The sequence below is a fragment of the Nelusetta ayraudi genome, unplaced genomic scaffold (assembly GCF_046127955.1).
Source record: "Nelusetta ayraudi isolate G7.1 ecotype Tasmania unplaced genomic scaffold, CSIRO-AGI_Nayr_v1 ptg000092l, whole genome shotgun sequence".
NCBI classification, from domain to species: domain Eukaryota; kingdom Metazoa; phylum Chordata; class Actinopteri; order Tetraodontiformes; family Monacanthidae; genus Nelusetta; species Nelusetta ayraudi.
The window spans coordinates 919014-931604 of record NW_027466142.1 but is presented as its reverse complement, the minus strand read 5'-3'; the positions used below and the strand labels follow the sequence as shown (position 1 = coordinate 931604).

Sequence of the window (12591 nt, the reverse complement as noted above, 5' to 3'; positions counted from 1 at the left end):
GCGTGACTGTGGGCCATTTTTTCTACCCGAGCCGGCGTTTCTTCGCCGGTATTTCAGTGTGACCGCGCGAGCGCGAGACAACTCCGGTGTTGCTATTTATTTATTATTTATTGTAGGGTTATTTTAAAATTTTCTCCAAACCAAACATGCTCGGCCTGTGCCTTTACGTCCCCGGCTCCAACTCAGACTCGGTGGAGGTGGAATACTTCGAATCTAACGGACTGCCGTCGGAGCTGAAGTCCCTCTTCAACAAGCTGAGCGTGTTTCTTCCGTCCCAGGAGCTATCCACCTACCAGAAATGGCGAAAGGTATGTTAAAATAAATACTATTAGTTTAACGGGTCAGACCACCGCTTCTCTGGCGATTACAACTATAACCCACCTACTTTTTAAATCCAATTACTAAGTTAACTTTAGCAGATCCCTCCTTACCGCGCCACCGGAAGAGTTAGCGGTTGTAAAAAAAAAAAAAAAAAAAAAGCCTGTACGAGGAGGCCGCGCATTTTACCGGCACCGGCGTCCAGAAAATTCCCTTCGTTTTTTTTTTTTTTTTAGTTTTTTTTAGTTTTAACTTAAGCCATTGACAATAGTTTTTTTTTTTAATCATCCCTTTTAATCGAGTGAAATAGCTGTGTATATATATACATTAACAAAATAAAAATAAGTGAACTAGCGCGGGTTACGCGCCGGCTTCTTTCATTTCAGAGGAGATCCACCCTAAATGGAATTTGGTGCCACGCTGCTGTTCGTTGAGGTCGTTGCATTTGACTGCCATCATAAACGCTCCACTGAGAGCCACATTGTTGTTGTTTTTTCACCAGACATTTAGAATACACAATTGAAAAAGTAATAATTTAGAATACACAATTGAAAAAGTAATTGTGTTGCAAAATAAATAAATATTCCCACCTTTTAAACTCGATTATTGACCATTACACCCAACTCCTACTACTTGTATGCATTTGCATTACTTGACTGTCTCATCTCTTTTGTTCTTTGAGAGCCCCTTCTGAAACCAAAACTAGACTGAAGTATTCTCTTGTGTTAAAAGAATGCTGTGGCCGATGACTCATTCTGTGACACACTCTTTGATACTGTTCTGAACAGTTTTTTTTCTCTTCTCACGCTCTGCTAAAACGACTAGCATTGTGTTCTCACAAAGTGATGGCAATGTGACAAGTTTGTTGCACATGCTGCTGATTTTGCTTGTCTCCAATGTAGTTCACACATTTGTCTCCTCAGCTGCACTGCTGCTCTGGGAGATGCGGTTGCGACCAGTTCTCTCTAGCTGGGGACAGCTGAGGACACAGTCTTGTGGGTGCTGAAAAAGACCCAACCAAATTAAACCAAAACGTTTTTTAAGACCCCCAGCTTGATGTTCTCAGGGATCAAGCCTGAAAACACATTAATATCAATCACACAAGCTTTTGATGGAGGTTCAAAAATCGTGCGGTGTATCATTACTGCATGACAGTCATATGCCTACCCCGGGTTGACTCAAGTGTCAGGTTTCAGTCTGAGGACTGCTGATGCACTCATCTGATTTCAAACCAGGTCTGAACCCAGACGGGATTAAAGCAGTTGGTACATGGAGCTGCTGTTCAGGTCATACATAGATCGGACCTGTTACTACCTAATTCGTTTCCCCCCGTGGCCTCTGAGACGTCACCACGGTCATTCATGAGTGCCAAGGGCCCAACAGCTTGGCAAGTGGGTCATGAAACTGGAGTCGGCCACCTTTTTTTAAGTCTTGACTAGGATCCAGGACTGCAACGCGACATTTCAGAACTGTCTGTACCGGTTTCACAAGCAGCCATTAAATTGATTTCATTTTGTTCTGCATCCATTACTATTACATAATAGGTCATCCCCCATTGCAGCTTGTTTCTGGATAAACATGATGCAAAACATAGCTGTATTTTGGTGTTTAAGTCCATAATATACTCGGCTTTAAGAAAAAAAATTGTACTGCAAAAATTGTCTTCTGAACGTTTTTTTCCCCTCATTCAGAAAACATTCAAAAAGGAAGAAAACGGCCTGGATGCACAGCTGCACTTTGAGGAGTTTGTCCATTATCTGCAAGACTACGAGAAGGACCTGAAACTTGTGGTGAAAAGTATCAACAGGAAGAATGCAGGTGTGTACTTTGTTGCGGGCGTGTTAAATGCCGTCTTGGTCTCTGTGTCATTAAGTTAATTACACTGCAGGATAGTTGTGCTTAAAATGCCCCTGTCTGCTTTGAAGGACGTGTCGATCTTGGGGAGTTCATGCAGTCTCTCCGTGATCTCGGTGTGCACATTTCTCGACGGCATGCAGAAAAGGCCCTTAAAAGGTAACTTTGCACTAGCATCTGTCAACCCACTGCTGTCTTGGACTGTTTCATAAATGGCCATAGAAGCTGAATTCTTTGTTTCTTTATTTTTTTTTAAGCATGGACACAAATGGAGTCATAACAATCAGCAGTAAGGACTGGAGCCGACAGCCCATCGTGGAGAAGACGGAGAACATTCCAGAAATCATCCTCTACTGGAAACACTCCACGGTGAGTTCAGCCGTCTGCACTGGAAAGGTAACACGAAGAATATATCAGCAGCCTTATCCTAAACAGAGAATTCTGGATTTCTGTCATGGTAATCAGTGGACAATATTCACTGGAAATGAACCCAGCTGGTAGAAGGTCCAGAAGTTGCTATCATTCATATCCTTCAACCTAGGTCCGATAACAGTAGGAGGTCATTTGATAACAGCAGCTAATACGAAACATGACTGAGATTCACCTCGTCTCTGTCTTTCAAATAGGTCGATTGAAAAGCCAATTTCCTGTGCGGCCACATCGGTACAAGTCGTGCGTCAGCGATTAAGCTTTATTAGGCTATGAATGGACCTGTGGTCTCATTCTGGGAGGATTAAGTCTGGAGGATTTTTCTAGCGGTTATGTAAAAGGCAGCAGGAACCAGACAGAGCAGGTGTAGCCAACACTGATACAGCTCAGCTCTTGCCAAGAAGCAGTATGCTCCTTGGTGCAGTACTAAGTTATTTCTGCTCCGTGTCACATGTCCAGCATAGAGAGGTGCCAGACAGTGACAACTTACTGATGAAACATGAGACGCTGCATCGATATTTACTTTTCCCCCCCGAAAGTAGAAATCCATGTCACAATGTTTGATCCCCACAGCAATGTCCTGGAAATACTGACACTGTGGTCACGGGTTCACTGGTAACAAGGCAGCTAATGTTTAATCAGGCCAAGTCCATTAACGGGCCTTTTACATGAATTTGGCTTAATGATGTAACAATGACAACTTTAAAAAGAATCCTCCAAGGTAGGTTGTTAGAAACAAATAACCCAATCAAAACAATATCGCATGAGTACGAAGTTGCCATAGTTTGTCCAGCAAGAGCGGAGCTGAGGAATTTTCATTTGTTGTTCATTCATTTTGAACTTTGTGCTGCTGTGAGAGGGCACACAGCTACAGGTCCACACAGACCCAGCAAAGAGCTGTGTTCTCATTAGACACCCGACCTGGATCATTTGAAACTGGCATTTGCCTTTTGCCCTTTGAAAGGCCCCGCGCGCAAAGTGACACGTGTACATGATGAACTGCCAAAGTCAATTCACTGTCGACCTTCGTCACCTTGACGGTGAAGGTGAACCTGGGCTGCAATCAAAGTGTCGCTCTGTAGCGTATATTTAGCTTCCACCTAGGACCCAAAACAAGAAATAACGTTTGTAACTGTACACACGATGAGCCTCGGCTTTCACCTCCCTATGTGGGGTCTCCCTCTACTATTTCCCTTCAAGCTTAGAAGGACAGAGTAAAAATAATCAGTGTCATCAGCTGTTATCAAATGTCCTCGTGGCATCACGGGATCCAGTCACTTCTGTTGTGATGCAAAAAGAGGAAACAAAAGTGGACAGATTTTTACAGTAACCTTGTGACTCATTGTTCTCTCTTTCTCCCTCTTTGTTTAACAGATTATCGATGTGGGGGAGAACTTGATGGTTCCTGATGAGTTCACCATAGAGGAAAAGCAGACGGGGATGTGGTGGCGGCACCTGGTTGCAGGCGGTGGAGCTGGAGCAGTTTCCAGGACGTGCACGGCGCCGCTGGACAGACTCAAAGTCATGATGCAGGTGAGGAAAGAAAATCATGCAGTCGCAGTCTGGGAGTAGGTGAACAAAGTGAAGAAACTGTTTGGGTTGTGTTGCTCTACGGGTCTTTATGGGCATTGTTTGGGTGTCAATGCACAAGTTGGTTTCTCTGATCTCCTCATAAGGCCATGGTGCCAACAGTGGGTTACGGTAAAAGCAGAGAGGATTTGCCCAGTAGGATGTTACTTAACAGCCATAACCAGTTAATGTTTGACTGCTACTCTGTAAGCGTGAGAGTCCAGAGTCCAGGGGCAGGTTGTGCGTTGCAGCCGCACTCTGCCGTCAACCAATGACGCCCGGCTCAGGGTCCGTACACCCCCTCTCCTGCGTAAATGCTGCCATGGTGAGGTTCAACGTCTCGCTGTTCAGATTAGGAATCTGTGTCAATTGCCCACATTTGCGTCAGCTGCCAGGTGGAAAGTCAACTTTGAAGCGACCCTGTTGATTTTTCACCTCATTGATCACGAATGACATGATCTAGTTATTTTTCCCCATTAACTGGTTGAAAGTGGCCCTGTTTTCGCTGCAGTCCATTCACTAAATTGAATTGATGTCTGTGAAAGTAGATGGTGATTAAAAAGCCCAGTGTGCAAAATTCAACCGTTGCGACATTTTTCCAACCAAGTCATCTGTGTCGTTCCGCAGGTTTATGGATCCCAGACCAACAAAATGTGCATCATGAGCGGCCTGATGCAGATGATCAAGGAAGGTGGGATGAGGTCGTTATGGAGAGGCAACGGCGTCAACATCATCAAGATCGCCCCTGAGTCGGCCCTCAAATTCATGGCCTACGAGCAGGTGTGAATAGTGAACCTTGCGGCGGTGCCAGGAGTCTCCACGTCCTCGCCGGTCAATCCTTTCGCTAATGTGCTTTTCTTTTACCCTTTCCCCATCCCAGATTAAACGTCTGATCGGCACCAATAAGGAGACTCTGAGCGTCCTGGAGCGATTTGTTGCCGGCTCGCTGGCTGGAGTCATGGCCCAGAGCACAATCTATCCCATGGAGGTGATTATTCTGTCACTTAGGCAGCCTTGTGAATGAACACAGTCCTTCTCTTCAGACTTACTAAACTTTGTTCTTCTTTTTTATTAATTGTCTCCAGGTCTTAAAAACTCGCCTTGCTCTGAGGAAGACCGGCCAGTACTCTGGTATCTCAGACTGTGCCAAGCAGATTCTCAGGAAAGAAGGACTGGTGGCGTTTTACAAGGGCTACGTCCCAAACATGTTGGGCATCATCCCGTATGCCGGCATTGACCTGGCTGTGTACGAGGTAGGCAGTCACACATTGCAAGGCACCCACCACACACTTGTGCCTCATTTATTACTATTCATTTCAATCTAAACTCCGTTTTCCTCAACAAATTCCCCTGACGTTCAGGCTTTACTTGCCTTTAACCTTGCGGAGCAGCGGTGTGCAGTCAGACTGTGCTAAGGCAAACACAGCGGTTTATATTTAGACCGTCAGCTTTGCAAAAACCCTGGCGGTTTAAGATATGTATCCTCAATGTCTTCAGGCAGCACCGGTTACACAACCGTTTTACAGTCGTAATGTGTAACCTTTAAACAGCCCACAGGGGAACAGCCAACTAGACAAAAACAAAGCTCAGCGTTTCATGTTTTTTTTAAATTAAAAAAAAAAAAGTACATGTATAAATAAATCCATGACATTATGCAACACTGGACAACAAAGTGAAATAATAGCCAAACTTTGAAAGAGAACATTCTGTTGATCGTTGCTCCATTTTTCCTGTCTCTCCTCAGACGCTGAAGAACCACTACCTGCAGCAGTACAGCACCAACAGCTCCGACCCGGGCGTGCTGGTCCTGTTGGCCTGCGGCACCGTTTCCAGCACCTGCGGTCAGCTTGCCAGCTACCCGCTGGCCCTGGTCCGCACCCGTATGCAAGCACAAGGTGTGACACACACACACACACACACACAAACAAAAGGGTGAAATGTGACAACGACGCATCATCGCATGTCTCTCAAAATAGCCGACACTGACCTGCAGGTTGTTTTGTCTCTTCAGCGGCGACAGAGGGCAGCCCGCAGGTTTCCATGTCGGGCCTCTTCAGGCAGATCGTGCAGACGGAGGGCCCGACGGGGCTCTACAGGGGCCTGGCGCCAAACTTCCTCAAGGTCATCCCCGCCGTCAGCATCAGCTACGTGGTGTACGAGCAGCTGAAGACGCAGCTCGGAGTGAAGTCGCGCTGAAACATCATCTCTGGAATGTGACTTGTAACCACCACCATCGCTGCCCCCCCCCCCCGCCCAGACCTCCACCTCGTCCCTCGCCACCAGCACCACCACTCCCTCCCCCTTCTATTGGCTCCCAGGGTGAATGTCAGGGAATCCCAGGGACCTTTGGGCCCGCTGGGGTTTGTGGAGAGTCCTCATTCTGTGAATGCCAGCTGATGAAAGACAGGAGAAGATACGATGGTCTCCCAAGTCAAAGTGGAGACTTAATGACTCTGCTGACCGCTGCTATTTATTTTGAAAGGTGTCGAAGGGAGCGGAATGAGGAGAAACGTGACCAAATATGTTTGTATGTCCTGCCTGTTGTGCTGTCAGGGCAGTGTTTTTTTTTTTTTTTTTTTTTTTTGTAGTTCTTTTTCCACATGACAGATTGTTTGTTGAAATACATGCAGTACAGAAAAATATGAGCACATGTCTCTCACAAAATAATTTATGGTGGAAGTTTTTTGCATTACTGATGTCTTTAGGGCGCCTCACAGTTGAGCAGTTGTTGCCTGCAGAAAGAGTTGAGTTTCCAAACGAGAGGATTTTGCACATGTGAGTTTGATCCCTCTCCACCCGTCCTGAATGAGTGCTTGACCTTGGAGTATTTATTTCTGGCTTGTATTTATTGTTTTTATGAAGAAATTCTAATGCTGCGTGGTTCCTCGACAGTCAGATTTCTAGTGGTTTTAAAGATGCAGAGCCTATATTCAGGGTGCGGAAGCAAACGTCGGGCAACAGCCTTAATGTGTGGCTAAACACTAAATGTAGTTGTCTGGAATGTGGAGGAGTTAAGAGTTTGTACTCGTGTGCAACAGCTGAAAAATACCTCTCGTTGCAAAATGCTGCAGGTTGTCTGTTAATGTGCATAGATGGTTTTTTCGGCCCCTTCCCTAAGTTTTAAAAATCAATGTTCACCCTGGTTAAAGGAGAAAATATGGTTTAATTCACTGAGGTTTATGTATGAAGGTGTTTTTCTTTTTTTTCTTTTTTAACATTGATACACAGTACAAGGGCTTGAAAAGACTTAATGTAAATGCACTTTAATTGATGCTGAAAAGGCCTCTAAATGAATGCCATAGCAATTCAGGTGTTAGACATATATATATATATATATATATATATATATATATATATATATATATATATATATATATATATATATTATTTTTTGTAAAGTTTTTTGTTTTAATGGACCATTATCATGCAAATAAACAGATTATGTCAGCTATGTCTTTTTTCTTCTCTTTGAAAAGAACATTCATTCTTTGTGCACACTGTAATATTTCCAAAGCTTCTCAGCTGAAACTCTTTGGTTTATTTAATTTAGAAACCTCTATTTGTTCGCCTCAATAGAAAGATGAACAGATTTATTTTTGTTTTGCAAAACAGAAAATCATGAGACAAAGCCAAAGCAAAACCAAAAGGGTAATAATTCAAAACAGACCTCACTGAAAGACTTGTTATATAATTGGAATGGTGTGAGAAAACCAATATATTTATAGCTCATTCTGTTTTTCACCAATTGGATTCTGAACCGCAGACGTCAGTTGACTCATCATGACTTCAGATCAATGCTGGGCCTGGGCACAACAACGGCAATGCACTTTCTTGTAATGTGGGCAAGCCAGACAAAATCAAATACCTTTCTCGTATCTTAACAATAACACGGCGGCACGGTGGCATAGTTGTTAGCACTGCTGCCTTCCTATGCCTGGGAACTTTCTGTGTAAAGTTTGCATGTTCTCCCTGTGTCTGCTGGGTTCTCTCTGGGTTCTCTGGGTTCTCCGGCTTCCTCCCACACACTAAAAACATGCGTGTGAGGTGAACTGGAAACTCTAAATTGTCTGTGAGTGGGAGAGAGATTGGTTGTTTGTCTCTATTTTGGCCTGCGATGAACTGGCGACTTGTCCAGGGTGTCACCCTGCTTTCAGCCTATAACAGCAGGGAGAGGCCCCAGCAGACCCCCATGAGCTTGGCAAGAAGCAGGTATTGAAAATGGATGGGTGGATATCTCAACAATGACATGTAGTTACTACATGTAAATAATGACATTCTTTATTGGAAATAAGTTCACAAATTGATGAAGATACATATCTAGGTTAATCAGTCTTCTATGACTTAATACAGAATGCGTTTACATCCTTCAATTGTCTGAATGTTGTCTTCCCAAGACCTGAACTCTTGGCGACTATTGTCCTCTGCAGGCTACCGTACGAAAACAAGGAAGTTGTGTTGCCAAAGCGCGACAGCAGACTCGGACTGTGCAAAGACCAGAACACTGCCGACTGTCGAGCTTCAAACCTCTCTGCGTGTTTAAATCCTAAATATCACATTCACTCTGTAACACGGCTAAACTTTGATTGTCTCTAAGGTTACGCGGTGTGTGTTTATCCGCCTCGCCAGCCCCGGAAGTGATGCTAAACTGCGAGCGCTAGCTCGTAGTGCGGCGGTGCTCATGTGAGACGGCGGCGGGATGGGACAGAAGCTGTTTCGAAGCGGGGTGTGTGTCCGGGCCACGCACACCCTGCTCACCTGGGCTGTCACTCTCTCACTCTTCTTGCACGATACTGGTGAGTTATTCAAAGGAAATCAAAAGTAGGCAGGATATCTGAGTTGGAATACAACTGCTAGCAGGGAATATTAACGCTGATACTCCGGTATTGGCCTCCATGACCTCTATGTTGTCAGTGTGGAGTTGGAGGAACATCAGTTTAGGAGGAAAATACACCCACAGGTCTGCTTACTGCAGCTGCAGCTGGAGCTCGATCAGTGATCACATCAGTGAGCCCTGGGAGACGAAAAAAAAATACGGCACAGAGTCAAGTGCATCGAAACTGTTCAATCATCTCAGACTGACCAAACACACACCAAATTGTGTGTGTTTGGGAGGAGGGGGTGGGTTTCAATTGCCTGCAGCACTTCAGTTAAATGCTGTTTTCAATCTTAATTTTATTTTACTTTTAATTTTTGTCAAGCAACTTGGGTTGCATTTTATGTATGAAAGGTGCTTTACAAATAAACATTGATTTGATTTGATGGACTTGATTGATTGGGTTTTTGTTTTAGCCTCAAATCTGCAAGCGGTTGTAACTGGAATGTTTCTGCGTGGGTGCAGAGCTGCGACGGTGTGAGGAGCGAGGGGAGCTGCTCCTGCCGCTTCTCTTCCTGCTGCTGGTGGTCCTGTCGGTGCTGATGTACTTTGCCGTGTCTCTGATGGACCCCGGCATCGTTCTCGCAGACACTGCCAAGGTGCAACACAAAACAAACATAAACCATGCTTGGTCTGTGATTCCTCTAACACAATCGCAGTGCGGTGTATGCATCTGAAGAAGCACTGTGAAAGATTTAGCAGCAGCACCGGGTTTACTGGGTTGCTCTCGTTGCCGGGGTGTCAAACTCAAACACACAGTGGTGCCAAAATGTCAAACTTGGACAGGCTAATAATACATTAAAAATAAAATAACAACAGTCAACCAATTAAGTCATAATCGTATACTTCTATGAACGTCCGGTCCTGATTGACGCACTAAAGTATCAGCAGAGCATTCTGGGATTTGTGCTATTAGTGCTACATGTGCTGTTTCATAGTGGCAGGCCAGCAGCTCCAGCAGTGACTTTGTGTTTTTGACACTGTGGGCCAAATTTGGCCCGCGGGCCAGGGTTTGACACCTATGCTCTAGTCTTGTGTAAACTATGTAAGAGACGTATGTCCTGCAAGCAAACAGAATAAAACCCATGGGAACATAGAAGTCAGGGTCAGGCTGTCTGTGTATGTTCACGTGTGGCTCACATCTGTGTGTATGTGTCTGTCTGTGTGTGTGTGTGTGTGTGTGTGTGTGTGTGTGTGTGTGTGTATGCGTGCTTTGTACAGGGTTCCCTTGAAGAGACGCAGGCCATGATCCCGCAGTCTTTGACCCCTCGGCTGCGGCGCTGCGGATACTGCCTGCTGCAGGTGAGCAGCTGCTGTCCCTCTGTGACCTCCTTCCACCCACTGGCCTGTGTGATTTGTGCAACATCTACGTGTGTCACTCCACTTTTATTTCCAACTCACACACAGATGTTCATTGTATTGCGCTAATCAAATGTGTGATGTTCTCACTAACTCACCTCCCTTTTTAAATCTAGCATTGCACTCAGCATGCTGTAATTTTGGGTGTGGGTGTGGGTGTGGTTTACTTCCCAGCAACTGTGAGTCAGTGGTGCCGGTGCAGTTAGATAACATTTTCACTCTTCACTGTGTTCACTGTCTTGTGGCTCTAATCAGTGCTATCAGTCAGACGGTTGAAGAGATTTAACCTTTGGAAACAGAGGAATTAGTGTGACATCCAGCCTTCAGGACTGTTTTTCAGATTGTCAAAGATGTACGTTAAACAGAAATCCTGCTTTCTGTTCCAGATCAATATGTCTTATCTTTATTATTCCTTGTTTTTGTCCCTTCGCGAGCAGCAGCCAATGAGAGCAAAGCACTGCCAGGTGTGTAATCGCTGCGTTCGCCGCTTTGACCACCACTGTCCTTGGATCGAGAACTGCGTCGGGGAGCGGAACCACCGCTGGTTCGTGGTCTACCTGGTGGTGCAGCTGCTCGCTCTGCTGTGGGCTCTGCACATTGCTTTGTACGTCTACACACACACACACACACACACACACACACACACACACACACACACACACACACACACACACACACACACACACACCTAATTTTGGTCAAATGCATCCAATCTTCACCCTAGACGTATCAATCAGTGAAACTTGTTGATGTGGTGGTCGTCTTTTCTTTACAACATCTAAAGGTGTTTTTGTTTAAAAAATAAATAAATAGATAAATTATAACAACTTAACTTTTAGCATGTTGCCCGAGTTCAAAGGTGTACTTGAGACCCATTTCAGGAATTGATTTTGTGGCATCTTACATTTGACCTGAGTGGTCATCAGGTGCCTTCCAGGTCCAGGGTTCTGTTCCATACAACACTGTCAGATAAGAATGCATCAGTTTGAACTTTGACCCAAACAGAGCAGTAATGAATTGAACTGTTCTAAACCATCTCCAAACTCCAAATGTCTTAGTATCTCCATTTGTCGCTATGTTCAGCTCCGGCGTCTCCCCGCACGTCACCTGGGAGCTGTGGCTCCGAGCCAACGGCTTCCTGCTGGCGGCGCTGGCCGTCGCCGCCGTCTTCTCCGTGGTGGTGCTGCTGCTGCTCGGCTGCCACCTCTACCTGGTGTCCATCAACTGCACCACCTGGGAGTTCATGTCCCGCCACCGCATCTCCTACCTGAAGAACTGCGACAGCGAGGAGAACCCGTTCGACCGCGGGGTCATCTGCAACCTGTGGAACTTCTTCTGCATCTGCAAGACGGTGATGTGGGAGCAGATGTATCACAGAAATAGTCCAAACGCTGTCTGACGCTCAGCCGGCTGCAGGGGTAGCGGCGCAAACGACTTTTAAAGATGATGCAGCTTCAGTTCAGGATTTTCAGTGGTGAAATTCTGCACGACAGGCTCTTTTTTTTTTATCTTAATATAGATGTTTTGACTTTTTCTTTCAATGTAGTAAATCAATTTCAGGGTAAGTTATTGAAAGTCTATTGTCTATTTAACTATTGTTTAAGTGTTGTTGTTTTTTAATCTCAGGTCCAGGCACCAAGTTTGTCCTCTGAAGTTTTCTCCTGTAAACTAAGACCATGTGACGCAGCACTGTTTAACTGCCTTAATATGTTTTTCAACTAATTTATTTGTGCCTTATATTTTATGTGTGCGTGAATATGAAAGTCATTTGTTTACACTGATACCTATAAAGTCAACAAAGTCAATCACACAAAAGAGCCAAAAGATTTTCTGTTGTTCTGTATTTTTCTTTTTTACTATATTTTCTCTGTATTTATCGGCAACAATGATACATGAAATCTGCGTCGTTTACATCTGTACAGACTTACATTCTTCATCCGGATGCAGAATGATTACGTAAACACAGCGACACAGTATTGACACGCATGGAACACGGAACATTCAGCGGCGTGAAAACTTAAAGTGCTGCAGGTTTTAATTATTCGGGATTCAGCGAGCCCGCTGCAGCAGCAAGGTTCCACGGCCTAGTGCGTAACATTTAGCGGCATCTAGTGGCAAGGAAGCGTACTTCTTTTAAATCCAATTGCTGAATATAAGAAAATGAAAACATTGTGAAACATACTCTTTTT

The 12591-nt window shown here is 44.8% G+C and overlaps 2 protein-coding genes across 2 annotated transcripts; both read left to right on the top strand.

Annotated features, from left to right (window-relative positions):
* slc25a25a (solute carrier family 25 member 25a) lies at positions 1–7617 on the top strand. Its single transcript, XM_076047018.1, has 10 exons — positions 1–308; positions 2010–2136; positions 2244–2331; positions 2430–2541; positions 3976–4134; positions 4798–4950; positions 5051–5158; positions 5256–5423; positions 5915–6065; positions 6182–7617. The coding sequence occupies exons 1-10, from the start codon at positions 147–149 to the stop codon at positions 6364–6366; spliced, it is 1413 nt and encodes a 470-aa protein (XP_075903133.1). The 5' UTR covers positions 1–146; the 3' UTR covers positions 6367–7617.
* Positions 7618–8513: 896 nt separating this feature from the next.
* LOC142902313 (palmitoyltransferase ZDHHC12-B-like) lies at positions 8514–12228 on the top strand. The gene is made up of 5 exons (XM_076047271.1): positions 8514–8963; positions 9509–9642; positions 10265–10345; positions 10840–11006; positions 11486–12228. The coding sequence occupies exons 1-5, from the start codon at positions 8867–8869 to the stop codon at positions 11799–11801; spliced, it is 795 nt and encodes a 264-aa protein (XP_075903386.1). The 5' UTR covers positions 8514–8866; the 3' UTR covers positions 11802–12228.
* The last annotated feature ends 363 nt before the right edge of the window (positions 12229–12591 follow it).